The sequence below is a fragment of the Vombatus ursinus genome, unplaced genomic scaffold (assembly GCF_900497805.2).
Source record: "Vombatus ursinus unplaced genomic scaffold, bare-nosed wombat genome assembly UNPS02012602.1, whole genome shotgun sequence".
Classification (NCBI taxonomy): Eukaryota; Metazoa; Chordata; class Mammalia; order Diprotodontia; family Vombatidae; genus Vombatus; species Vombatus ursinus.
In genome coordinates, this window is record NW_020952380.1 from 506378 (window position 1) to 533912 (window position 27535).

At 34.7% G+C, this 27535-nt stretch overlaps 1 protein-coding gene across 1 annotated transcript in view; it reads left to right on the forward strand.

The window, feature by feature from the left end:
• The window catches only part of SYNE1 (spectrin repeat containing nuclear envelope protein 1), a 552931-nt gene that overhangs the window by 431612 nt on the left and 93784 nt on the right, over window positions 1-27535 (forward strand). Inside the window, exons 104-114 of the mRNA XM_027857999.1 lie at window positions 5660-5761; window positions 7688-7807; window positions 9556-9756; window positions 12156-12329; window positions 16899-17030; window positions 17763-17959; window positions 19964-20096; window positions 20520-20702; window positions 21440-21589; window positions 23688-23864; window positions 24288-24443. Of these exons, the coding sequence (XP_027713800.1) occupies window positions 5660-5761; window positions 7688-7807; window positions 9556-9756; window positions 12156-12329; window positions 16899-17030; window positions 17763-17959; window positions 19964-20096; window positions 20520-20702; window positions 21440-21589; window positions 23688-23864; window positions 24288-24443 (1725 nt within the window). The remainder of the gene's footprint in view (window positions 1-5659; window positions 5762-7687; window positions 7808-9555; window positions 9757-12155; window positions 12330-16898; window positions 17031-17762; window positions 17960-19963; window positions 20097-20519; window positions 20703-21439; window positions 21590-23687; window positions 23865-24287; window positions 24444-27535) is intronic.

Below are 27535 nucleotides of genomic sequence, written 5' to 3' on the forward strand. Positions count from 1 at the left end.
GTGATAACGGATACAGCCCTTCCTTTTCCATTTGGCAAACCAGGATTTTAACCATCCCTTTAATCAATTATCTAACCGAGAGTTCTTTGCCAACTCCTCATCTAAAGTGGTTAAACCTTGCAATGCCATGGTGATGGTTCTCTCTGGGGCTGTGCTGCTGGGCAACATTTCATCAAGGGATTTTGGGGACTTAAAACAATATGGGAGAAGGAAGGGAGAAACTGACCAATTCATTGACAAGTTAAAAAGGGGGAAGTTCCCTTATTAAGTATAGATACAGAGACCCAAAAGTAACAATAAATTGTCCATTTAAGACTTCAGAAGTCTCTTCTCATATAGCTGTCTGACACTCTGGACATCATGCGGTGAAGTCTTCTGGTCTAATGCTATTCAAACAGTCCCCAGCAGACTCTTCTTGTAGAAATCCTCCTTCTTGTGTCCGCTCTCCTATAAGATTGATCTTAACACAATTTTTAAATTACCTTGCCAATAACCAGAGCAAATAATATAAAATGAATTCTTAGAAAAATACAGATAGACAATAGAGATAATGGATGGACTGAATATGTAGATATGCATTATCTGTGTTCAAACAGTTACCTGTGAATTACACTTAACTATAAATAATCAGTTGATATTTTAACATTATCTGCTCCTGGAATTCACCCAAAGTAAATTTCCTGGTAATGCTATTCAATACTTTTAATTATCTGAAAATGAAAACAAAAATTATAGGTGATTATTTAATGAATGAGTCAGCCCATTAATTTTAAAAGTTGAAACTGTCTTCAAGTTTGTTTCTCAATGCAGAATACAATTATATTCACAATTTTCTTTTCAAATGCTATTTATTCTTTCCTCCCCACTGCCTACTGCATAAAAATCCATTGACTGGTGCTAGGGAAGTAGGAACTTATACAAATATGGTAATACATAAAATAAATCATTATCTATAGACATATAAAACTGAAATGTTTTTGGAATATCTTAAAAAGATAAAACAATCAAGATCTAATCATTCATATGAATTTGTTCCTTCATTAATTCTTTTTTAGTTAAAAAGATGCAGCAACAGAGTGGTAGAAGAAGAGCTGGCTTCTGAGCTAGGAAGATTTGAGTTCAAGTCCCACCTGTGACACAAACTGACTCTGTGAACCTGGGCAAGTCACTTAATTTCTCATAGGTAGAAGGACTTTCTTCATCCAGGAATTCTCTACAGCAAAAACAAAACAAACAAAAAAAAACCCCAAAAAACACAGATCCAGTCCAGTCTCTTTAATATAAAACTGATTTCTCTTATACTCAGTACATTTGTTGGATATCCATCTAGACATCAGTGGGGATGCAGGCAAGGCAATCCAATTAGCCTAAAATGAATATAATTATGAAGGCAAATCTGCTGCTACTACACTTATGTACTTCATTCCACAAGCAAATATGACTTTTTTATCATCTTGTACTAATAATTTTCTCTGTGCAGTAGGGAATTGATTTTATTTGGGATCTGTTTAGATAGAGTGAAAAAACATTCAAATAAATATGTGGAAAGATAAGATATTTCATATTCAAAGATTCTGCTAATAGCATTGTTGTAATCTATGAATTCATTAATTCTTAACAAGTTTAATGTATTTTAGGAGGTGTTGTCATTCTTTTTGCAAATACAGTCTGTCTTTTGCCTAGTTAAAATAGTTGTTCCTTTCAGTCCCTTGGGCAGTTTATCATTTTCTCCTTTTTTCTCACATTCAGCATTCTTGTGTTTTTATTCTGTCTTTTGTCTCCATGAGCTATTCTCTTTTCTCAGTTGTAAGAGTGGACAGTATAGTAGATCCTTGGAAACTTTATTTGTTGTTCCCTGTTTTTAAAGTTCACCTTCACCTGATTATAGCACCAGGTTTAGCACTCTGGTGAAATTTATCCATATTCCCTGAACCCCCTGAGAGAGGATATGATAGGCAAGGCATGGATTTCTGCTAATGTGATTATTATAGTATTATTTTGTTCACTAAAAGATAAGCATATGTATTTGTGTTTCAAATAAAATTTAGGAGGTTAAAACTGTGATTTAATATTCCAATTCAAAATTCTTTCTTTGGAAAAGACACTTTAGGACAAATGTCCTCATGGTCCATTCCTTTATGGGAGCACCAAGACCATCATGAGTAAAATTCACTGTTTTTGGCAATAAAATTAGGTTGGAGGAATAAATATAAGTCTCAACCAAGACATTGTCCCTTCATAAATCCCTCTAGTTACCTTAAACAATTCTTTCCTTCAAATTTACAAAAAATATTGTATATACCTAACTGTATTTGTGAAATCAACAAATAAAATGTAATTATTAAGTGGTGTGGTGCTGTTGTAGGAATCTAGTTTCAAGGAACAGTTTTATCATTCAATCTTTAATGGGATTTTTTTAATTGGCAGAAGTAATGGGGAGGCAGAGCCAAGTTGGCAGAGTGAAAACAGTGACTTACTTGAGCACCCCCAAAACCCTTCCAAATACCTGTAAAAAATGGCTCTAAGCAAATTCTAGAGCAGAAGAACCCACAGAAAGACAGAGTGAAACAAATTTCCAGCCCAAGGCAACCTAGATGGTTGATTGGAAAGGTCTATTGCACCAGGTTGGTAGAGGAGTGCACTTCAGCCTAGGTGCTCAGGCAAAGACCAGGCCTCAGCAAAACTGGAGCAGGCCTCAGGGAACTGAATCACGGGCAGCTATGGCGGTTTCCAGACTTCTCAATCCACAAATGCCAAGGACAACTTAGAAGATCAGTAGGAAAGGTCTGTTGGACCACGGTGAGAGAGAAGCTGGGTCCCAGCCCCAGTCCTGGCATAGCCCCAGGGTGGTGACTGCTTCTGGAGCTCTCAGCCCACAGATGGAGGAGGAATTGAGTGGCTGATCAGAAGGGGATTGAAGGGATCTCTTTGCTGGTGCTGAGGCAGGATTCTCTTGCTTTGCCCATGCTTAGATCTGGATCACAGTTCTGGGTGGTGGTCCTAGGGAAAGGAGGAGCACTGGCATGGAGGAGCTCAAGTGGACAGAGAATCTTTCTCACAGTTCCAAGGCAGAAAAGAGTGCTTGTGGTCACTCATAGACCAGATCACACTCCAGGAAAGGAGTAAACACCTTGCCCTTGATCATACCACCTTGGAAGAACTGAAAATTTATAGGTCCCTAGAAATATCTCTAAAAACAGCTGCACAAAACCCCCAAAGCTTGGGGCAGTACATTCTCCACACTGGAAGCAGACCCCTACCTTAACAGAGTTTAAAACTCAAGTAATCTTCTGGGGACATGAGCAAACAGCACAAAAAAAAAAAAAGTCAAACCATAGAATCTTTCTTTGGTGTCAAAGAAGATCAAAACATACAACCAGAAGAAGACAACAAAGTCAAAGCTCCTACATCCAAAGCCTCCAAGAAAAATATGAATCAGTCCCAGGCCATGGAAGAGCTCAAAAAGGATTTTGAGAAGCAAATAAAAGAAGGAGAAGAAAAACTGGGAAGAGAAATGAGAGTAATACAAGAAAATCATGAAAAAAAAGTCAACAGCTTACTAAAGGAGACCCCCCCAAAAAATACTGAAGAAAATAACATCTTAAAAAAATAGCCTAACCCAAATAGCAAAAGAGGTCCAAAAAGTCAATGAGAAGAAGAATGCCTTAAAAAGCACAATTGGTCAGGTGGAAAAGGAAGTCCAAAAACTCACTGAAGAAAATACTTCCTTAAAAATTAGAATGGAGCAAAAGGAAGCTAGTGACTTCATGAGAAATCAGGACATTGTAAAACAAAACCAAAAGAATGAAAAAATAGAAGATAATGTCAAATATCTCATTGGAAAAACAACTGACCTGGAAAATAGATCCAGGAGAGATAATTTAAAAATTATTAGAATATCTGAAAGCCATGATCAAAAAAAGAGCCTAGACATCATCTTTCAAGAAATTATCAAGGAAAACTGCCCTGATATTCTAGAACCAGAAGGTAAAATAGAAACAGAAAGAATCCACTGATCACCTCCTGAAAGAGATCTTCAAAGGAAAACTCCTAGGAATATTAGAGCCAAATTTTAGAGTTCCCAGGTCAAGGAGAAAATATTGCAAGCAGCCAGAAAGAAACAATTCAAGTATTGTGGAAACACAATCAGGATAACACAAGGTATAGTAGCTTCTACATTAAGGGACCAGAGGGCTTGGAATGTAATAACCAGAGGTCAAAAGAGATAGGATTACAACCAAGAATCACCTACCCAGCAAAACTGAGTATAATCCTTCAGGGGAGAAAAAAATGAATGTTCAGTGAAAGAGAGGACTTTCAAGCATTCTTGATGGGAAGACCAGAGCTGAATAGAAAATTTGACTTTCAAATACAAGACTCAAGAGAAGCAAGAAGAGGTAAACAGGAAAGAGAAATCATAAGGGACTTATTAAAGTAGAACTGTTTACATTCCTATATAGAAAGATGGTATTTGTAACTCTTGAAACCTTTGTCATTATTAGGGTAGTTGGAGGGAAAAAATATATGGATAGATAGATAGATAGAGGGCACAGGGTGAGTTGAAGATGGAGGGGTGATATCTGAAGAATAAGATGGAGGAGTGAGAGAGGATTATACTGGGATAAGGAGAAAGGGAGAGGTACACTTGGGTAAATTATCTCACATAAAAGAGACAAAAAAAAGCTTTTACAGTGGAGGGGAAGTGGGGGAAGGTGAGAGGAAATGAGTGAATCTTATTCTCATCAGATTTGGCTTAAGGAGGGAATAACATACACACTCAATTGGGTATGGAAATCTGTCTTACCCTACAGGAAAAAAGGGGGAAGGGAATAAGATAGCAGGGAGATGATAGAAGGGAGGGCAGATTGGGGGAGGGGGTAATCAGAAGCTAACACTTCTGAAGACAGACAGGGTCAAAAGAGAGATTAGAATAAATGGGAGGCAGGATAAGATGAAGAAAAATATAGTTAGTTTTTCAACATGACTTCTATGGAAGTGTTTTGCATGACTACACATAACCTATATCGAGTTGCTTGCCTTCTCGATGAGGGTGAGTGGAGAGAGAGAAAAGGAGAAACTTTGGAACCCAAAGTTTTAAAAACAAATGTTAAAAATTGTTTTCACATGCAACTGGGAAATAAGATATACAGGCAATGAGGTATAGAAATCTATACTGCCCTATAGGAAAATAGAAGGGGAAGAGGGGATAAGAGGGAGGGAGGTAGTAGAAGGGAAGGCAGATTATAAGAAGGGGTATTCAGAATGCGCACCATCTTGGGGTGGGGGAGGGGTGAGATGGGGAGAAAATTTGGAACTCAAAATCTTGTGGAAGTGAATGTTGAAAACTAAAAATAAATAAATGAAATAAATAAGTAATAAGGTTTTTTTTCACAATCTTATAAATGATACCTTTAATTCATACATAATAAAAGGCTTTGACCATTTTACTTTTAAGTTATACATTATTTGTGCATGTGTGCGTTAAAGTTTCAAATGCTTGTCAAATTCCATATAACCAACAAGAAGAGTACAGAGATCTTGAGACCTGTATGTGCTACATCTTACTCCAGAAATTGAGTGGTTGCTACCACTAATCTGTGAGTATATGGGTTTCTAAGATGACCTGCCTATCACTCTGTTACTTTTTTTTCTCCTTCAGAATGATCTCAAACTGCTTTTGACGTCACTAGCAGATAACAAATACATCATTCTACAACAACTGGCCAGTGTGGTGGAGAAACCTGCAGCAGAACAAATAGAGGTATTTATAGTTACCTGTTTCTGAAAAAGGAAGACAAATGTAACAAATAAAGTAGTGATTCTGGAGCACATCAGCTCAAATAGTCACCAGAAAATCAATGTATAGCCTATGGGAGAGCGTAAATAGGTCTTTTTTTAATCTCCAAAGATAGATGCAGCATGTTCACTTCCAAGAATTAATAAGCTTTATTTAAGCCAGGACAAAAAGTTAGTTTCCATCTTCCATGAGGTTATTGGAGTACACTAAAATTTTATAATATTTTAGGGGCTATTATGGACACTACTATCTTTTCTTAAAATTGAAGAAAATTGTTGTATTCAGGCAAAACTACCTTTTGAAGGCTTGTGGTCCTTTGTGCATTCCTTTGTCACATAAAGGTTAAAGAGATTGTAAGTATTAAAAAGACAGTAAGAACTATGTTGGCACCATCCAATGCATAGGGAATACAAGCAAAAAAAAAAAACCCAATTCCGATTGGAGCATGCATTTTAATACCGAAGTATCTAAAGTGAATAACTATCTCTACCACTGAAAATGTCTATTTAAGCTTAAGAACAGATTCTGTCTTCATTCTGTAGTGCCTGCTTGTCATCTGTGATAAAGAGACTCTACTTTAGTCCAACCATTTTATGATTCTCTCAGGCACAATAAATATTCATTCTAACCTCTATGTTTTTGCTAATGTTCAACCCCTTGCTTAGAATGCCCTCTTCCTGTTGATCTAAATCCTATAAAGTCTTCAAAGCCTGATTTGAGTACCACTTTTGCCATAAAAATCTTCTCTACTATTTCTTTTGCTAACCTCCTATAATCCATATGTCCTATATTATAATTATTTAGTACTCACTTATGTGCCTTTTTGTAATATGTCTAATTAGAATCAGGATTTGTAGAGCCAGAAGGGACCAGAAAGATACCTGAGAGCCAAGTCTTCTCATTTTATAGATAAAGGAAATGAGACCTAGAGAGATTATTTTATTTGCCTAATGCCACTGCAGCTAGTAGCAGAGCTGACTTGAATTCAGATCTCCTGACTCTTGGCCAAAACTTTTTCTACTCTACCATGCTGCTTTTGAGGTGTTTCATGTGTATCATTCTTTTTTTCTTAAATGGATTGTAAGTACCATGAGGCCATGGATCACATCTTATATTCCTTCTGTAATCCCCACAGCAGAATCAGAATCACATGATTTTAGAGGTGGAAGGGCCGTGAGAGAGTTTAAAAAAAAAACCCAATTGATAGATCATATAGATTATACAGAAAATCCAGAATTTAAATAACTAAAAGTAGGTATTACAGGTAGTAAATAACTAAGCCAGGAATCAAATTCAGGTCTTTTGACTCCAGGTCCAGTGACCTTTCCATATTTAATAAGTATTTTAGATATTAATAAATACTTTCCCCCATTTGATTCTAGAGGATGTCTATATTCCCTAGTCATGCAGATGGGAAAATTCTAGTTATATTTGTACTAGAGAATATACCCTGCTCAAGGGCAAAACCATCTGTGTGTTAACCAATCCAAAGAAGAAAGTGTTCCATACATGTTTTCTGATCATATAGGAAGTTTTTACCATATCACAGAAAAACAATGAGGATTTTCTAAAGAAATATAGGTAAGCTTTCTTTTCATCTGTTCTTTTCATGCACAATCCATTTTCAAGTTTTTAGTTAGCTGAAATACATTATTTGTCCTATTTGGCCATTATTCCTTAGCTTTTAAATACTCTGCATCACTGTTGAGGTGGGCAGCACCTGCACGTTGGATGCTCTTCTCTTCTCCTTATAATAGACAGTTTGTAGTTTTCATGTATTTTTAAACACCACTATTTAACAATAGGGGTGCAGGTTGGGGTAGGAAGAACAATTAAATGAACATGGATACTACGGGAATGTTACAAAGAAATGTCATTTATTTGATGCAGGCAATACAGCAGGCTGAAGATGGTCTGAAGGAATTAGATGCAAGTATCGTTGAATTAAAGAGACGTGGTGATAAATTGCAGATTGACCAGCCCTCTGTGCAAGAACTCTCTAAACTCCAGGTAAATATGCTGTCAATGGCCTTTTTAAACACATTTTCTGTCTTATCCCATTCTTCACTTGGTACTCTAAACATACTATATACTTAATGTTTGTCAAAATAAGTTTGACAAAGTAATGCAATTACTAATATTTCATAGTTCATATTAATAGAAATCAGTTTCTCTATTATGTCCTTGATTTTTTTGTAATGAAATGCACATTACTTAGGTACTAATTGATGAACCAAATTTTCTGTAACCTCTTTTAATAATGTCTCTTTAGGATTTCCCTTTCCTCCATGATTTTTCAGAACTATGCTTTTATTTGAAAATAGTTATACACTTCACGTGATACAGTTCCCTAGAAAATGTGTTATGAACCCAGTCTAGTACTAAAAGGAAACTTATGTAGCTAACTTTCCATCTGTATTTCCTACCTGCCCTAAATTTTTTTAGAGAAAAAGGAAGACTCATTCAATGCACTTTGCTATGTACTCTCTTTAATAATAGCTTTGAGAGTTACAAATATAGCCCTGTCTTTATAAGTTTCAAAATACTTATTGTGTATCTGAAACTTTGCATCAGAACTCCCTGGATCATTCCAAGAGGTCTAAAAATTCTAGCCTCCCTTTTCTAGAGCTATATTCTTGATGGGTTACCCAAAACCTGACACAAATGTGGTAATATGAGGCTGCCACATTTGTCAATGGAATGCCATATTTTATTAAACACAAAGCTGGCATGGCAGTTTCTGTATTCCAAAAGTCTGCAAGTGGTTACCAATAAAACCCTGAGTTATCTTTGCATATCTTACTACAACAATGTTAAAAGGATATATAAACTCAATTAAGATTCACAAGTCCTTTTAGGGAAATAAAATACATCCTTATTAAATGAAAAGAAAGGCTGATTTAATTGGCTTCATTTCTACACCTAACATTTCAAAATTCCTTATCTGGAGCCCTGTCTACAGCTTCTTCTGTCATTATTCCAGAGTTTAAACATGTGGGAATAAAGCCAAGTAGCATACTTGTAACTGAGCATGAGCATTAAATTTTACCATATTAGACATTTTTGGTCTTCATAAACATTAATATGATACATTAATTGACTCTACATCATTTCAAAAATTCTATGGTTGGCATATCAACCCCTATTAAAATGTGATTCCAAGTCTAATAGCTACTTACTCCACTCAGTTGACAAAATATTGCCTAAGTTCCTTAAAAATCTCTCTTTGCTTCCATTTAGCTAATTAAAAACTAGTTTTTTTGAAGCTCTACAAAATTGGGTTGTAATTGAGCTTGTAAGTTATTAAGGAAACTGAACACACTTTCTCTAAAGAATAGTGATAATTGTCTTTCATCCCTATTATTATATTTCTCATAGGCCAAATTTCTACCTTTTTATTCCTCTCCATAGCTTTCCCAAAGTCATATAAGGCAAGCCACATCTACATTCCCTTATGAACTGATACTTGGCATCACTAGTAGAGCTGTTATCAGACCTGTATTACTCTTCACAGGCCACACTCAGATTTATTGAAGTGTTGAAACATTAAGTTTTCCTTTTTTGGACATGATTTCCAAATATTTTTAGATGCATTAAAGGCAAATAAATTGCTCCACCCAATGACTCTCCTAGAAATATAGGATATCTGGGGATAAATAAGCATGATATAATCTCATCATTTAGATCAAATGACATGTTTTTAGCCTGTTATTTGCCTGTATATTAAATTAAAATCTGTTGCTTTTTCTGTCTTTTAGGACATGTATGATGAATTGATGATGGTCATTGCCTCCCGGCGCAGTGGGCTAAATCAGAATCTAGCCCTTAAGAGTCAGTATGAACGAGCTCTGCAAGACCTGGCTGACCTCCTGGAAACTGGTCAAGAAAAGATGGCAGGAGACCAAAAACTGATTGTATCTTCCAAAGAGGAAGTTCAGCAGCTACTTGACAAGCACAAGGTACAAAATAAATAAATGCAAACGTGTTTCTAAATACCCATTATTACACACTGCCATTTACATATTAAAACATAGTATTCTCAATCTTTTGACTTCTTACTTGTATTTTGCTTTTCACTTTTGTTTTACTATTCAAAGCAACCATTAAAAGTAAATTAAGGCCTTGAAAGAGGAAAGAACAAAGATTTCTTGCAAATTAATTGAAATGGGATCTTGAGAAAGTTCTAAGTTGAAATGCATACATTTTTAGTAATTTTTCAAAAAGTAAATCCTTACTGGCATTCTCCATTCTCTCAGTGGAAGATAATCAAAGAACAGAATTCTTTAGAGAGAATCTTTTCTTGTTTCATATTCTTATTCCAAAGTCTGTTCTACCTGCTGACACTAATTACCTATTTTTCTCATAATTTAGCTATAGAAACATATTCCTTCTTAGTTTCTTCAGCCCAAGGGCAGCAGATTTCCTATTTGCCCTAGGAATAAACACCTTCTTAGACTCAGAGATGAATCCCACCTCCATTATAGCTGCACATGTGTTGGTACAGAAAAAGATGTTTCTTCCACCTCTTGCGTTGAACTTCCAGACATCTTCCTGGGAAAATAGAATCTCTATTTCTCTAAGTGTTCATTCCACATGATCATATAGGGTCAAAGAATAAGGGTAGCCAAAAAAGAGTGAGAAAAATGCCAAGAAAATAATACAAATTTTAAGGCATTTTAAGGTTTACAATGCATTTTGCTCATGTACTTTTATTTACTATGTTATGAGACAGGCAATAAAAACATTCTTACTAATGCTTTGTTATGGTGGAAGAAACTGGAGTTTACAGTAATGCATTACCTAAGTTCATGCAGCTAGTAAGCATCTGAGGAAGGAGTTGTGTCTAAGCCTTTCCAACTTTTCCAGGAAGACCACTGTTCTTTCCACTATTCCATGTGACTTCTCTAGGAAAGCATTCTCTGGGGTTGAGGTGAGAAACCAAGATTGTAGCTATTATGAGATCACTAAATAAACTGTAGAACAACCTCTTCATTCATTTCCAGATACTTCATGGGAAATGCTTTTAGACTACATGTAATCAGATATGATCTGTACTGGTTTCATGCTAATTATGCTTGGTTCATTTGACTGAAAGTTAACGAGTGTGATTTTCTGTGTACCAAAGTGGAGAGTTAACAGTTACTGAACTGAAAACGCTGATGGGATGCTTAATGAACTTTTCTTAGTCTGCAAAATTGCTACTTTAGCTTTGGGATATTGTGTTCAGAAATTATTTATGATGGATGACAGCCTAAAAGTAAAATAAATGTGACTGAAACCAAGTCAGTAGTATGCCCTATATATGAGGTCATTTTTTAAAAAAGAAAACATATTTAGCCAAACTGTCTTCCTACTGCTTCTGGTGCCATATAATCTGTTGCATTCAGAGGGATCAGGGAGGTATAATTTTTCAGATCTCATTTTTTTCTAGATACTTGCATCCAAACTTTTATGATTTATTAAGGTTTTTGTTATTTTACCATGAAAGCATTTTTTCAGAGAGTTACTTTTTTCCTTCATGTCTTTGACATTATAATGAAAGATAAGTGTCAATTCAAAAGGATAGAAATTTATAAAGAGACATATTTTGGCTCAAAGTCTTTCTCACATTTAGGGCCATCTACCAATTAAGTGGGCTGCCTCTAGAACAGTAAGCTCCCCATAATTGAAAGTGTTCAGCTTGAGCCTTGATACCTGATTTTGTAGGGATGTTGCAGAAGGAATTCCAAAAATGGATTGTCTGAATGCTTTCATGACCTGTAGACTTAATGTGAGTTAACACTATGCTATGGCAGTGAAGACAACAACTAAATTTCTTAATCTTTAAGGGAGAGTTGGAGCTTTCAAGAAGGAAATAATTTAGGACATGTGGAGATGAAATATTCCAGGAAAGGAACATATGAGTACAGATTTAGAATAAAAATGCATTTGGTGCAGGTATCCAGGAAACAGTGCATAGATTTGTTTGTTTGAAGCAAGGAATTTGTATAAGGGAATAATGGAAGATTGGTCTTTAAAATATGATACCAAACAATTTGGATTTTATATTGTGGAAGACTATGAGCCATTGAAGGCTTTCATGTAGGAAGTACTCCATAAAAAGTGATCTCAATTCTAAAATATCATTCTGGTAGCATTGTGGAAGGACTCTTAAGGGCATAAGAAGATTGTTGAGGTAATCCAGATTTGGGGTTTGGACTGTGGTGGTAACAGTGGGTTTGGAATATTGTTACATTGCTCAAGCTTAATATTTTTTACATTAACCCAATTCTATCAACACTCTCTTTGGAAGCAAATTTTGTTGGAAAAGTAAGATGTGAATAGATCTGTGACTGCTTTGTTTTCTGAAAAATTCTAGGAGTATTTTCAGGGCCTTGAATCCCATATGATCTTAACTGAAACACTTTCTAGGAAGATAATCAGTTTGGCCATCCCAAAGGAAAATCAGGTCCACATGGAGTTGATGGCTCAGGCTTCCACTGTGCTGAAGCAGGCTCACAAGAGAGGTGTTGAGCTGGAATACATTCTTGAGGTGAGAGTTTGGTTTTAACTTACTTTTCTGTTGTAAACAATTGCAGAGGTATTCATTAAGGCAAGGTTTGTGCATCCATGCAGTGTACTTCATACTTTAAGGAGGACCACCATAGTTTCATCAATCTTTGTTGTTGATATTTTCCCTGAGGTTCTACCACAAATGGATTTTTGCACAAATTCCATACTTACATAATCTTCAGAAATGTCAGTCCTAAGAAAGTATTACATAATGCCCTAATGTTATTAATAAGGTAGCAGCAACCTGTTGAGCATGTGACTATATGAGCACAGATTGTGATTTTGAATGCTATTAACCCTGTTAAGGACTAGACATAGAATAGAAACTGAACTGTTAGCACATTGTCTACCAAATCCAAAAATGGAGGTGGGGGAGTAGCCCTAATATTGCGACCAGTGACTGGCATCATGGTCTCAGTCTTTCCTGGCTGTTTGTCTTTGGTCACTTCCAAAAAGTATTTTCCTCCTTAAAAAAATCCTTTTTTCTCTGAAACCCCCAAAAGCTTCAGGTGTTTTCAAGACTCTTCCACACTATCATTAGTACACTTGAATAGTATAGATAGCATGCTTAATTTTTGCTATGTCTCATTGTCTTCTCTAGACAAACACTGGTATGTCTATGATGCAATACACAATTTTTTTGTGCTTCCAAGGAGGAAGTTTCCAGTCCGCAATGATTTGTTGTGAAATGGGATTTAATGTTGACATTAGGAAACTTAAATTAAGTGAACAAATGAAGACTTGACATTGAGAAATTGTTGAGCCTTACTGTAAATCACCTTGTAGATAAACATCAATGATCTTTCACAGTGAAACTGAAATCATATTTGAGTATGAAGTAAAAGGGTTTGTATGCTAATATAAAGTTAATATCATGTATTCATTTTAAAACTTTTCTGTTTGAATAGTGTCCTCTCTTCTAAGAATGTATTTCCTCAAATAGAGTACAGCAACTCATATATTATATGAAGTACAGTTGATATGCATGGCTATATATAATCAGCTAATATCTATTAAATGCCTCCTATATGCCTAACACTATGCTAGGTATTATGATTACAGAGACAGAGATGAAAAAAAAAATCCTGCCCTCAAAAAGCTTGCATTCAGTCATAGGAAACAACATTTACATACTGAACTAAATAAAATTTTTTTTAAAAAAAGTAATTTTAGGGAAGTTGAAAGCAGTAATTGCTGGGAGGGTCAGGAAAGGTTTCATGTAGGGCATGGCCCTCATGCTGAGATTTGAAGAAAGCTAGGAATTCTAAGAAGTAGAGATGTGAAGGGAAAAATGAGAGGTGAAATGGCTTCTGTGAGGAACAGCAAATGGGCCAATTTGACTAGACTATAGAATGTATATGTAGGGAACTAATGTTAAATAAGCCTAAAATATTAGGCTGGATCCAGATTGTGAGGAGCTTTAAATGCCAAGCAAGTTTTTTATTTTGTCATAGAGGCAATAGGGAGCCACTGGAAGTTTTTGTTTGATATGGTCAGACTCGTACTTTAGGAATATTACTTTTTTTTTATTTGTATTAATTTATTTTGATTTATTAACAATCACTTCCATAAGATTTTGAGTTTAAAATTTTTCTCCCCCTCCCTCCCCAAGACATGCAATCTGATATAGCCTATACATATACATTCCTACTAAACATTTTCACATTAGTCATATTGGAAGAAGAATTAGAACCAATAGGAGAAACCACAAGAAAAAGGAAACAAAACAAAACAGAAGAAAAAAATGGCAAATAGTATGCTTCGATCTGCATTTCAGATTCCATAGTTCTTTCTTTGGATGTGGATAGCATTTTCCATCATGAGACTTTTGGAGATGTCTTAGATCCTTGCATTGCTGAGAAGAGCCAAGTCTATCAAAGTTAGTCATTGCAGAACGTGGCTATTACTGTGTACAACATTCTCCTGGTTCTGCTCACTTCACTCTGCATCAGTCTATACAAGTCTTTCCAGGTTTTTCTGAAGTCTGCTGGATCATCATTTCTTACAGCACAACAGTATTCCATTACATTCATATACCACAACTTGTTCAGCCATTCCCCAATTGTTGGGCATCCCCTCAATTTCCAATTCTTAGCCACTATGAAAAAGATCTGCTATAAATATTTTTGTACATGTGGGTCCTTTTCCCATTTGTATGATCTCTTTGCGATATAGCCCTAGAAGTGCTATTACTGGGTCAAAGGTTATGCACATTTTTATAGCCCTTTGGGCATAGTTCCAGATTGCTCTCCAAAATGGCTGGATCATTTCACAACTTCATCAACGATGCATTAGTGTTCCAATTTTCCCACATCTTCTCCAACATTTATTATTTACTTGGTTTGTCATGTTGGCCAATCTGATAGGTGTGATGTGGTACCTCAGAGTTGTTTTGATTTGCATTTCTCTAATCAATAGTGATTTAAAGCATTTTTTCGTATGACTATAGATGGCTTAAATTTCTTCATCTGAGAACTGCCTGTTCATTTCCTTTGACCATTTATCAATTGGGGAATGACTAGTATTCTTATAAATTTGACTTAGTTCCCTATATATTTTAGGAATGAGGCCCTTATCAGAGACACTGGTTGTAAAAATTCTTTCCCAGTTTTCTGCTTCCCTCCTAATCTTGGTTGCATTGACTTTGTGCAAAATCTTTTCGATTTAATGTAATAGAAATTATCCATTTTGCATTTCATAATGCTCTCTATCTCCTGTTTGGTCATAAATTCTTCTGTTCTTCATAAATCTCACAAGTAAACTAGGAATATTAGTTTGAAACCTTTGTGGAAGATAGATTGAATAATGAAAAGAATTGAAACAGAAAGACCAATTAGGAGGCTATTAATCCAGGCAAGGAGTAATGAAGGCCTGAATTGGGGTGGTCAAGGGAGAGAGGGGACTGTGTGAATGTGAAAAAAAGGATGCATCAGAAAGGTTGGAAAGACAGAATGAAAAGACTTGGTAAGTGATTGGATATGAGGGGAAAGTGTGGGAGACAGTGGGGAATTGAGGATGACTCCAAAGTTGCAAAGTCTTCTTCATGGCTAGAATAATAATGGTACAATTGACAGTATTAGAGAAGTTAGAAAAAGTAATAGGTTTGTGGGGGGGAAGTAATGAGTGCAATTTTGGACAAGTTTACATGACATCCAGTTGAAAGTGTCTAAGAGACATTTGATTGTGAGGGCCTAGAGAAAGAAACTACTGATAAATTTTCAGATCATAGATATGGAGCTAAAAGGGATTTTATAGGCCCCTATTTTTTTTTTTTTTTTGCATAGGGATAACTGTTGATAGGGACAGCTAGGTGGCACAGTGAATAGAGCATTGGGCCTGGAATCAGGAAGATCTGAGTTCAAATCCAGCCTCAGATACTTATTAGCTGTGTAACCCTGGACGAGTCATTTAACCCTGTTTGCCTCAGTTTCCTCATCTTTAAAATGAGCTGGGGAAGGAAATGGCAAACCACTCCAGTATCTTTGCCAAGAAAACCCCAAATAGGATCATGAAGATTCAGACACAACTGAAATGACTGAACAGCAACAAACAGTTGAACCCATGGATGTTGATGAAAGAGCAGAGAGAGAGAAGATAAGAGGGTGCAGGAAAGACCCTAACCAACAATTAGAGATGTGAATGATAATCCATCAAATGAAACTGAGGAGGAGCAGCCATACAGATAGGAACAGAACTAAGAGAAAGTAGTGTTAGAGATTGTAGCAATCTAAGGGCCACTCACTACAACAGTCTGAATGGGAGCTCTTTTTATGAATTCTAGAAATTTTAAAATGAGATCGCTTGCTCAGTTTGTCCTCACCTTCTTTCCACTTTAATTTGTACACATGGTGGCAAAGGCCCCTCCAAATGTTTGGCAAATAAGCATTTATAATATGGAGAGAAAAAGGAGAAAACCCACACACCAGGCTTACAAGTCCAAATGATATTTATTGAAGAATGATCTTTACAGCCCATTGGAACCAGGATGATTGGCTTTGGGCATTTTCTCATAGAAATAGGAACTTAATCTTTGCGTCTTTGGCTAGGCTTCTGAAAAGCTCTCCTATCATAGGTGGTCACAAGTTCATAATAAGAACAAAAATGCCAAAATTTGTTCATGGCCTGATTTCCTGACTTCATTCTTAGCTTTCCTTTGCCTGTCTCCAGACTCTAAAGTATGCAGTAGGCTCAGTGAACAGGTTAATGCTCACTCAGGACCTTTTGTTCAGTATTTCATATATCCCATCTGTCAGATGGGCTATCAGCTATTCAGAGGTACAATAAAGCCTAATACATCATCTTACCCAAACTTTATATGTCCTTTCACTTTCTTCTGAGTACTTTGCCTTCCTGAATAGTAATCTACAATGTAACAAACAAATCAAAACTTGCTTTTAAAGTAGCTATAAAGATAATTTCTGAAGTTCATGGAACTTCATTTTCATGGAAATCAGAAATATAAAAGAAATATCTTTTACAAACAAGTTCTCACCAGCTCTTAATTTGTTATCTCACAAATATAACACATGTATATTAAATATCTATATAGACCTGGTCCCATTTGGAGGATGACTTTCAAGAACTTACCAGACAGTTGGAAGCAGTTGAAAGTAGCATCCCAAGTGTTGGTTTGGTGGAGGAGAGTGAAGAAAGATTAAATGACCGGATAACGCTGTATCAGGTTAGTTAATGTTGAAAAAAAACATTTATTTTATAGAGCTAGCCAAAGATCCACTAGACATTTCTTTCATAGAATCAAAACAAAATTAAATTTTAATTGTGTACTTTTATTTGTATTAAATTATACACTTTCCTAAGAACAATGAAATTTTATATTAATATCAAATTGACCATTTGGAGAATATATATGAATATATATGTGCATATATACATGCACACATGTGTGTTTTATATGTGAGTAGCTACATAGACATACATACACATGTATACATATGCATACACACATACATGCATGGTTAAATGCTTCTCTATTAACTAAAATCAAAGGCATTCATTATTACACATAGATATATATCTATATAGAAGATGTATGGAACAATATGGAGAGACCCTTTAGTTTTCTTTTTTCATACTTTATCTATTTCCTGAAGTTTTTCTTCAATGAACATTTTCTCCAGTTTATCCTGGAACTTGATCATTAGCTAAATGTTTCAATTGGTTAAATTTGAAAAATGTCTGTTATTTACTACATAAATGTTTGTTGAAAACTAAGGAAAAGATTAGAGCCTAGCTGTTAATGGAAAGTTGAAGTTTTCAATGTGGTTGTTAGGACAGACTATAACTAGGTTTAGTGTCAATAAAGGATACTTTGGGGCACTGGAGAAGGTATAAGATTCAAGAAGGGAAAACATAAGCTGTCGACTTCCTGACCCAATGTTTTCTATCATTTTAGCGGCTGAAATCAAGCTTGTCTGAATACCAACCAAAATTATACCAGGTACTGGATGATGGGAAAAGATTGCTAATTTCCATTAGCTGTTCAGATTTAGAAAGCCAGCTAAATCATCTTGGAGAACATTGGCTAAATAATACCAGCAAGGTTACTAAAGAACTGCACAGATTGGAGACAATATTGAAACACTGGACAAGGTAATAATATATATAAGCACCATAAGATCAGAGGCCATGTTTCATCTATACTTTGTATCAACCCTAGTGTGTAGCCCAGTATTCTAAAAACAGCAGGCCTTAATAATTTGTACAACAGCTAATAATTTGTAGCACATAGCATCTTCTAGTTAGTACAATTTGGGCTCTATAGGCTATGTTAGTACCACACTTGTAGAAGATATACATAACCTTTGACCTTAGTGACTTCCCTATTAACTAAAATCAAAGGCATTCATTATTACAAATTTTGTGTAAGTGATAAACTAGTTAGGTCTGAGTTAATATCTCCTTCTGCCTGTTTCTTTTAATAAAGGAGTACTTTCCAAAAGACTGAGAAAAAGAATCACAAGAAATCTTAATGGATTAAAAAGTGATAGTTGATTTGGCAAAGAAAACAGCTTTGAAGAGGGAACAAGTGAGGGGTATACAAAATACTTCCGTGTAAATTAACATTTTCTCTTTGTATTCCACGTTGTAAAATGTAGCACGGTACAAGGGAAATAATACTGGTTTTAGACTCAAAAGAGATGAGATAAAATCATTCTTTGACCTTGAGTAAGTCCCTTAGCCTTCATACTCCTCAGTTCCTTATCTATAAAAAGAGGGGATTGGACCAGATGACATCTGAGGTCCTTTCTAATTTTGGATCTATAATCCCATGGTAGATAGATGACTGATGTTAGAGTTAGGAAAGCCTGGATTTAAGTCCTATCTCTGATTCAGCCTAGCTGTGTGACCATGAAAAGTCGCTTAAGCTTTCAGTATCCCAGGCAACTCAATGCAGCCATAAGCTACAGATGAATCATAGAATTTCAGAATTGAAAGGTATATCAGAAGCCAACCAATTCAATTGATATACCACTAACACCCTCCAAAAAAGCAAATCTCTGCAACATAACCAACAAGTGGCTGGTTACTCAAAGTCTTCCACTGAAGGGGAAACTCATTGCCCCAATTGCTTGAAGTCTTCCACTAAAGGGGGAACTCATTACCTTACATTTTGGATTATTATTTTGAAAAAATTTATAACATCATGCCTAAATTTGCCTTTGCATCTTCCACCTATTACTTCCCCTTTCTGATTTACATTAGTGAAGGGAGTTTCTATAATCAGAATTTCCTGTACCAGTAAAATCACATGTCCATCCTCCACCCCCAACAAACAAACGACAACCACAAAAAAAAAATCTCATACGGTATCGCGAACTGCCATCTTCTCATTTTATGCCAGTAAAATGGCATCTCTGTGTTAAGAAGCAAGAAACAAATAGTATTATCTTTCACTTATAGTTAAGGAAATTCAAATATAATGAGCCTTTATGTTTTGTGACTTGCCCAAAGTCACTGCATTATAGGATTAAGAACAAAAGGGACCTTAATGATCATCTAGAGGCTAACCGTCTAATTCTATATATGAGGAAACTAAGTTAGAATGACTTGTTCAAGATCACACTGACCACAAGCAGCAAAAGCAGATGTCATATCCAAGACTAGATAATACATGTTGTTATTCTTATCCCTGTGCTTTTCCATTAACTATCTACTGCTTCCTCTAGTGAAACTGCTAACATAGGTTATAAAGAAAAAAAATAGTACTAGGGGTCAAAATAAAAGCAAAAACTATTATAATTAATCATGAAATAATTTTTCCTTTTAATTATTCTTAGTAAATGTAAGTTTATTATTATAATTTATAATATTGCTATGCATAATTCTTAACTGATGTTTATTAATAATTATTTTTAAAATAATTTTACATTTACTAAGTACTTTCCTCATAGCAGCCTTTTGAGTTAGTCAGTACAAGTATTATCCCCATTTTCTAGATAAGGAAACAGCCTCAAAGAATTTAAACGACTTGTTAATGATCACCCACCAAGTAAATAGAGGAGCTGAAATTCAAAAATTGTTCTTCTGACTCTGCACCATACTCTCTCCTTAGCTGCCCTTCAATATGTTTTGCTGTCATTAACTTTCTTACAGATATCAGAGTGAATCTACTGAACTCATTCATTGGTTGCAGTCTGCAAAGGACAGGCTAGAATTTTGGAATCAGCAATCAGTGACAGTTCCACAAGAATTAGAAATGGTTCGAGATCACCTGAATTCTTTCCTGGTAAGACATTTTAAGAGTCTGAGCCATTTAGCCACATATGCTCCTTCCGTCTGTGTGATTCCATCAACCATGTAAACCCAAGTAAAGCAAGCAATGGTTACTTACCTTGTGGCATGCATGTAATCTTTAGTCAACATAAATGGCCTTAACTTTCTATTCTCAAATTTTTCCCTTTTGATTTTGTTCAGAATAATATCCTCACGAAACATGTAGCCTTCATAGTAGAACAAGGACTATGCTATTTTTAACTGTGCTTTTTTATTGCCTCCATAATTCCCAATACAGCACTGATATAATATAGAGACCTATAAACCAATTATTAACCCTAATGGCAGACCATTCTTAAGCATAACTCATCCTCTTGTGGAACTAATCCATTTTAAGTTATGTAACATTTGTTCTGTCAATTAATTCTTCATTTAGGAATTTTCTAAAGAAGTTGAAGCAAAGTCCTCCCAGAAATCCTCAGTTCTTAGCACAGGAAATCAGCTCCTTCGACTGAAGAAAGTGGACACAGCAGCACTTCGGTCTGGCCTGTCGCAGATTGATAGCCAGTGGACCGAACTGCTGGCACATATTCCAGTAGTACAAGAAAAGTTACATCAGGTACATAACGAAAACAGTCTTAAGTTACTTTAGTCTTCTATGGCTAAGTAAATATGTCCCCACGGGGAAAACAAAAAGGTATTGATTAAAAACATAGATTAATGCATTATGCTTTCTTTTCAATCTTACCTTCAAATAAATCTTATCTTATTCCACTAATCCCTATTCTTGCTTGGGGAAAGAAATGACTCCATAAATTAGTAATATCTTAAGTAAAATTAACTATGGCATTTTAGACTCTGACCGAATTCCAAAGAATTACTTTAGAAGTGCCAAAAATCAAGGGGCTTGTGCCTTTCACTTTGGGTATTGTTTTATTTTGGTTTGATGTTTTTTTTAGTATTTTCCTTTTATTTGCACTGTCCTGGGATAGAATATCAAATGATTTCATGAGATAATTGATAATATCTATCATCAATTGAATTTTCTGTAATTTTTAATACCTCACCCTTTCAAAAAAATTTAAAAGGAAAAGGGAAATTATTTACTTCTTGCTGGTGTTAGAATTGAATGTTTATAAGGTATTTAAATTTTAGATGCCAAATTGAGCATAAGGTAGTTTTTAATGTTCAATATTTTAATGATGTTTAATTTGAAAGCTGTTGTTGCAATTAAAATGTAGGAACTTTTTGGAGAGCCATTTAATATATAAATCAAAATTAGTATGGGGTTTCAAGTTAACAGGAATTGAGTTGCATTTTAAAACTTGTATTTTGCTCTAACTGATACTTACACAGCTACAAATGGATAAATTACCTTCACGTCATGCTATTACTGAAGTCATGAGCTGGATTTCTCTTATGGAAAGTGTTATCCAGGAGGATGAAGAGAAAATTAAAAATGCTGTAGGACACAAAGCAATAAATGAATACCTACAGAAATATAAGGTAAATTAAAAGAAAAGGTTTACCTTTGTATCAGATAAATGTCGATTTATTTTTAAGATTGTCAGATTTTTTTTTTGGCAGAAGATCTCAATGTAAAATAAAATTACCAAAGTACATATATTAATTAGCTAAAAACTTGTCATGTTAATGTGTGTGTATATATATATATATATATGTGCGTGTGTGTATTTGTATAGATAGAGACATCTACTCATGCACATATAGATTTATGGCACTTATATATGTATGCATGCATATGTAAATACATACATACATGCTTATACTTATATATGCATGTATGTATAAATGTGCTCTTGTGTGTATAGGCACTGTGCCTATGCATGTGAACATGTATATATTTGTGTATTTTAGATGTGTGGAGATGTACATGTGTGTACATGCATGTATATTTTGATTTGATATTCTGGTCCAAATATTCCGAGCAATAAACAAACTTTCAATACCACAGTAAAACAGTCAAAAAATAACCTCCCAGTTAGAAAAAAAGAGGCACCACTTGTGGTAGTTATACAGAGATTATTCATTATGAACTCCTCTTTTGTTAAGATTCATTAATTTATTTAGTTTTAGTTTTCAACATTCACATCCACAAGATTGTGAGTTCCAAATTTTCTCCCCATCTCACCCTTCCCCCAACCCCAAGACAACATGCATTTTGAATACCTTTCCCCTAATCTGCCCTCCCTTCTATCTCCCCTCCCCTTTCTCTTATCCCTTTCCTCTTCTATTTTCCTGTAGGGCAGGATAGATTTCTATACCCCATTGCCTGTATATCTTATTTCCAGTTGCGTGTGAAAACAATTTTTTAACATATGTTTTTAAAACTTGTTTTCCAAATTTTCTCCCTTCCTCCCTCTCCACCCATTCTCATTGAGAAGGCAAGCAACTTGATACAGGTTATACTTGTGTAGTCATGCAAAACACTTCCATAGTAGTCATGCTGTGGAAAACTAACTATATTTCCCGTCATCCTATCCCACCTCCCCCGCCCCCATTTATTCTGTTCTGTCTTTTGACCCTGTCCCTTCTCAGAAATGGTTGCTTCTGATTACTCCCTCCCCCAATCTGCCCTCCCTTCTATCATTCCCCTGCTTCATTTTCCCCCTCCCCTCTATTTTCCTGTAGGGTAAGATAGCTTTCCATACCCAATTGAGTGTGTATGTTATTCCCTCCCTAAGCCAAATCTGATAAGAATAAGATTCATTCATTCCTTCTCACCTTCCCCCACTTCTCCTGCACTATAAAATCCTTTTCTTGTCTGTTTTATGTGAGATAATTTACCCCAGTCTACATCTCCCTTTCTCCTTCTCCCAGTATAATTCTCTCTCACCCCTTAATTTTATTCTCCAGATATCACTCATTCATCTTCAACTCACCCTGTGCCCTCTATCTATCAATCTATCTATACATATAATTTTTCCCCCTCCAACTGCCCTAATACTGACAAAGGCCTCATGAATTACAAACATCACCTTTCCATGTAGGAATGTAAACAGTTCAACCTTAATAAGTCCCTTATGTTTTCTCTTTCCTGTTTACCTCTTCATGCTTCTCTTGAGTCTTGTATTTGAAAGTCAAATTTTCTATTCAGCTCTGGTCTTTCCATCAAGAATGCTTGAAAGTCCTCTATTTCACTGAATGTTCATTTTTCCCCTGAAGGATTAAACTCAATTTTGCTGGGTAGGTGATTCTTGGTTGTAATCCTATTTCCTTTGCCCTCCAGAATATCATATTCCATACTATGAACTCTTAAGAATGACTTTTAAATTATTATTTTAAAATAAAACAATGCTAAATGACATTTCATCAAAACATAGAAATGACACTATATGTGAGGTAAAACAAAGCACTTTTTCCAACCCTCATCTTATACTTAAAAATGAAAAACAAAACAAAAACAAATGTCTGTCTGAAAATTGAGTCATATAAATGTTCACCATGTTTACACAATTTGAGCTAAAATATGGTAGTGACAATACCACTTCACAGCACTTAGAATGTCAAAACTCTTATTAAAATGAGAAGATATATTTAGATGTGTCTTATATTTCATATGTTCTTGGTTTTCTTCTTTTAGGGTTTTAAGATTGACATAAATTGTAAACAGTTGACAGTGGATTTTGTGAATCAGTCAGTGCTACAAATCACCAGTCAGGACGTGGAAAGTAAACGTAGTGATAAGACCGATTTTGCCGAGCAGCTTGGAACAATGAATAGACACTGGCAAATATTGCAAAGTCTAGTAACTGAAAAGGTAAGCAAAGTGACCTATTGCTTATTTATCTTCCCTTAAAAACAGCAATAAGATGTAAACAATAGTCATTAAGTGAGTGGGCTATTTATTCCAATAAGCCCGAAGTATATGGCAAAAATGTAACTTCTACGTGGCCTCTTGAAACCTATCTATTCTTTTCTGTTCACTTTTTTAAAAAAAACTATATATTTTAATGAATTTTGGCTTACAAGACAGGTGAATTTCGCATAGCCAATAGCTACATAAACATAAGCATTATTTTATACTTTACATAGTTAGACTTGTCTGGGGGAATATGTTAAATTGTTGGGACACAGTTTTGATAAAATAACTAATTACTCTTTGAAAATTTAATTCTAAAACATATTTACTAATTTCTTATGGTAAATGTGTTCATGTCCTTTTTTTCCCCCTTTGATGCAGATCCAGATGCTGGAAGGTTTATTGGAATCTTGGACAGAATTTGAAAATAATGTGCAATGTCTAAAAATCTGGTTTGAATCCCAAGAAAAGAAACTTAAACAACAGCATAGAATTGGAGACCAGGCTTCAGTTCAGAATGCAATGAAAGACTGTCAGGTAATCTAGGCAGTTAACTCACTTGTTCTCCATAGCAAACTCATGAAGTGTGTCTGAGAAAACCAATAGCAGAAGAGCATAACAAGAATACTCAATAATACTCTTTAACTGAGAGCTTGAAAATTAGTCATATTATCTTTTGTCATCAGTTTGCTCAATTATGTTTTTTAACCATTATATGCTTTCTCTTTAATAAATTATAAATATAATTTCCCTCCCATCCTATACTCAATTAAAAAAAAAACAACTTCACACTGCTTATGTCTTTTACAGCAATAAAGCAAAATGTAAATAAGCAATAATAAGCGTAATTACATATCAGAAGAGAGAGTTTTCACAATACTCTGAAAAATCAGTATAATTAGACTGAATTATAAGAGAATTCAAAAATAAGAACTCTCTCAGGAAAATATATACAGTGTTCCAGACTGTATGAAGAACTTCCTTCTCTCTATTAGTCTTAGGAAGGTATAGATTAAGCAAGAAAAGAAAAAAAAAACAGTGGAGTAAGCTGAAATTTAACAATTAAAATAAATATCTTAGATTAAATTTAGATATGAACTGATAAGACAGCAAAGATTAGGAAGAACTTATGCCTAGTTTTCTACATTTATAATCTGTGCAAATGGCTTTCCACTTTTTGCCAAAATCAGAGATTGAAAAAGTAAGGGTGCCGCAAAACTAAAAAGGAAGCACATAAAACCGCAAAGAAAAACATGACAGGCCAATATTCACATATTTCATGAAGATTCTTAAAATTAAAAGTATACTTTCATTATCTGAAAATAGACATGGAGAAAAACTAAGGAATACATTAGTCATGGCTATATAAATGGGACAAAAGGAGGTAGTCTGAGATTTTTTTCTCCCTCATTTCTCATTGATCAATAACTTGACTATCTAAATAGAACTATGAATCTGAACTCTACAAGTAAATTGATGTTCCAAAATTCTATTTAGAACATGAAGAGTCGAAGTCCTTTGTAGTATTCACAGTTAATATCCCTAATTTAAAAGGATATTTTTTATATTACAGACCTAATAAGATGACACTTTTTGTTGTATCATTACTATAATCATCATTACCAAAAAGCTCAAAATACATATTACTATATATCTTCTATCATTTTTCTTCCTTTTGTTTTCTTGCTTCTTTTTTAGTCATTCATTTACCTTTATTGTTCTTATTTTTTTATATTTCTCTTTCTTTTCTCTTTTTATTTCTGTCCTGTAAAAGATAACAGAAGCCTTGCCAAACAATAATATTATAATAATCTTTCTAAATTTCAATCAAAACTGAATGGCTGTGTCAACAGTAGAGAGTTTTAAATGGGGTTATTTCAAAGCAGACACATTTCTTTGACACAACTGGCAGAAAGAAACTAGTCTGCATAATTAATTTAAAGTATCACTTAACACATCATGGTGTGACTGGAAAGTTTGATTTGACAATACTCTAGACCTTAGTAAGATTTGCTATTTCTTCTGAGACATATATTTTCCTAAATATTATAATCTGGTAAAAGACACTGAAATTAGTTGTCTAGATTTCAGTCTCTGGTTTTGATAGCATCGTTTCTTTAACTTTACCCCCCACAATATGAAGAGACTTCATTAACTTAAAATAACACAGAAGTTGGAACGTGGCTATTCACATATTAAGATTAGCTTTTTCCTCTCTCATTTTTCAAAATCAGAATTCATTATTTGATTAAGCGGTTAAAAATAAAAATATATTGTATTTCATTTCAGCTGTCAGCTACTTGTGGCCGTATTAATGGTTGTATTAATTAATGGTTGTGTTAATTGGCTAGATTAATCAAATATATTTGACTCTATGAGTTTTAATGACTTAAACCATGCCCAGGGTATTTTAGCAGTATGTTTCCGAGCCGTGATTTGTGAGCATAAATAACATTTTATCGTCATTTAGTAACATTAATAGCATTAGATACATAATATTAAATTTTTAGCAACTGAATTTCATGCCAATGTTAGCGATGTGATTGAACAATTATTTCCAGTTGTTTCATAGTTAGTAGAAGTGTGGGAGGGAAATATTTTGTATATTCTGAAATAAAAAAAATTATGGTGATTATTAGAGAATATAAACTGGAAAGATTTTTTGGTTCATTCTGCATTTCATATACTTTTCTAAGCATTATGTGTTTGTATTTCATTAGATTCATAATAATAAATAAAATTCATATAGCACTTTAAGGTATGCCTAATACATATGTCCTCTCATTTGGTCCTCACAACAACCCTTTATGGTAGGTGCTATTCTTATTATGTCTGTTTTACAGATGAGGAGATTTAGTCCAAGAAAGTTTAATTTGTCCAAGTGTCACACAGCAGATAGGTGTCTGAGATAGGATTTGAGCCCAGGTATCAAAGTATCAAAATTAATACATTAGTAACATTGAAAAATTATACTTTTAAAGAATATTCCTTCATAGTACCTTTTTTGCCCCATTTCAATTATATTTCTGTCTGTCTTTCTATCTGTCTAGCTTTTAGGCAGCATAATGGATAGAGGGATGGACTTGAAATAGATAGCTCAAAGGATAGAGCACTGTGCCTAGAGTCAGGAAGACCTAAGTTCAAATCCAGCCTTAGAAACTTACTGGCCATGTTATCCTGGGCAAGTCACTTAACCAACCTCTCTTTGTCTTAATCCACTGAAAAAGGAAATGGCAAACTACTCCAGAATCTTTACCAAGAAAACTCCATGGACAATATTGGTATGCTGTGGTCCATAGGGTCATGAAGAGTTGGACACAACTGAATGACTGAACAACAGCAACACCTGAGTTTAAACCCCAGACATACCCTACATAAGGGCTCCTAATATATTATAACCAAGTACTCTCTTAGAGCTATGAAAGTCTACTATACTATCATTTGACAAATTATACATCATTATGTATAGGTTGGAATTTTATGTTGAATACAAATTGCAGACAAAGAAAAGTCTATATGAGATTACTATTATATACTAAAAATGAGGTCAACAACATTTTAATGTTTAGTAAGATACAGGGATCTGATAGATATCAAATAAGTATATCATCTGCACCTTATCCCATTGC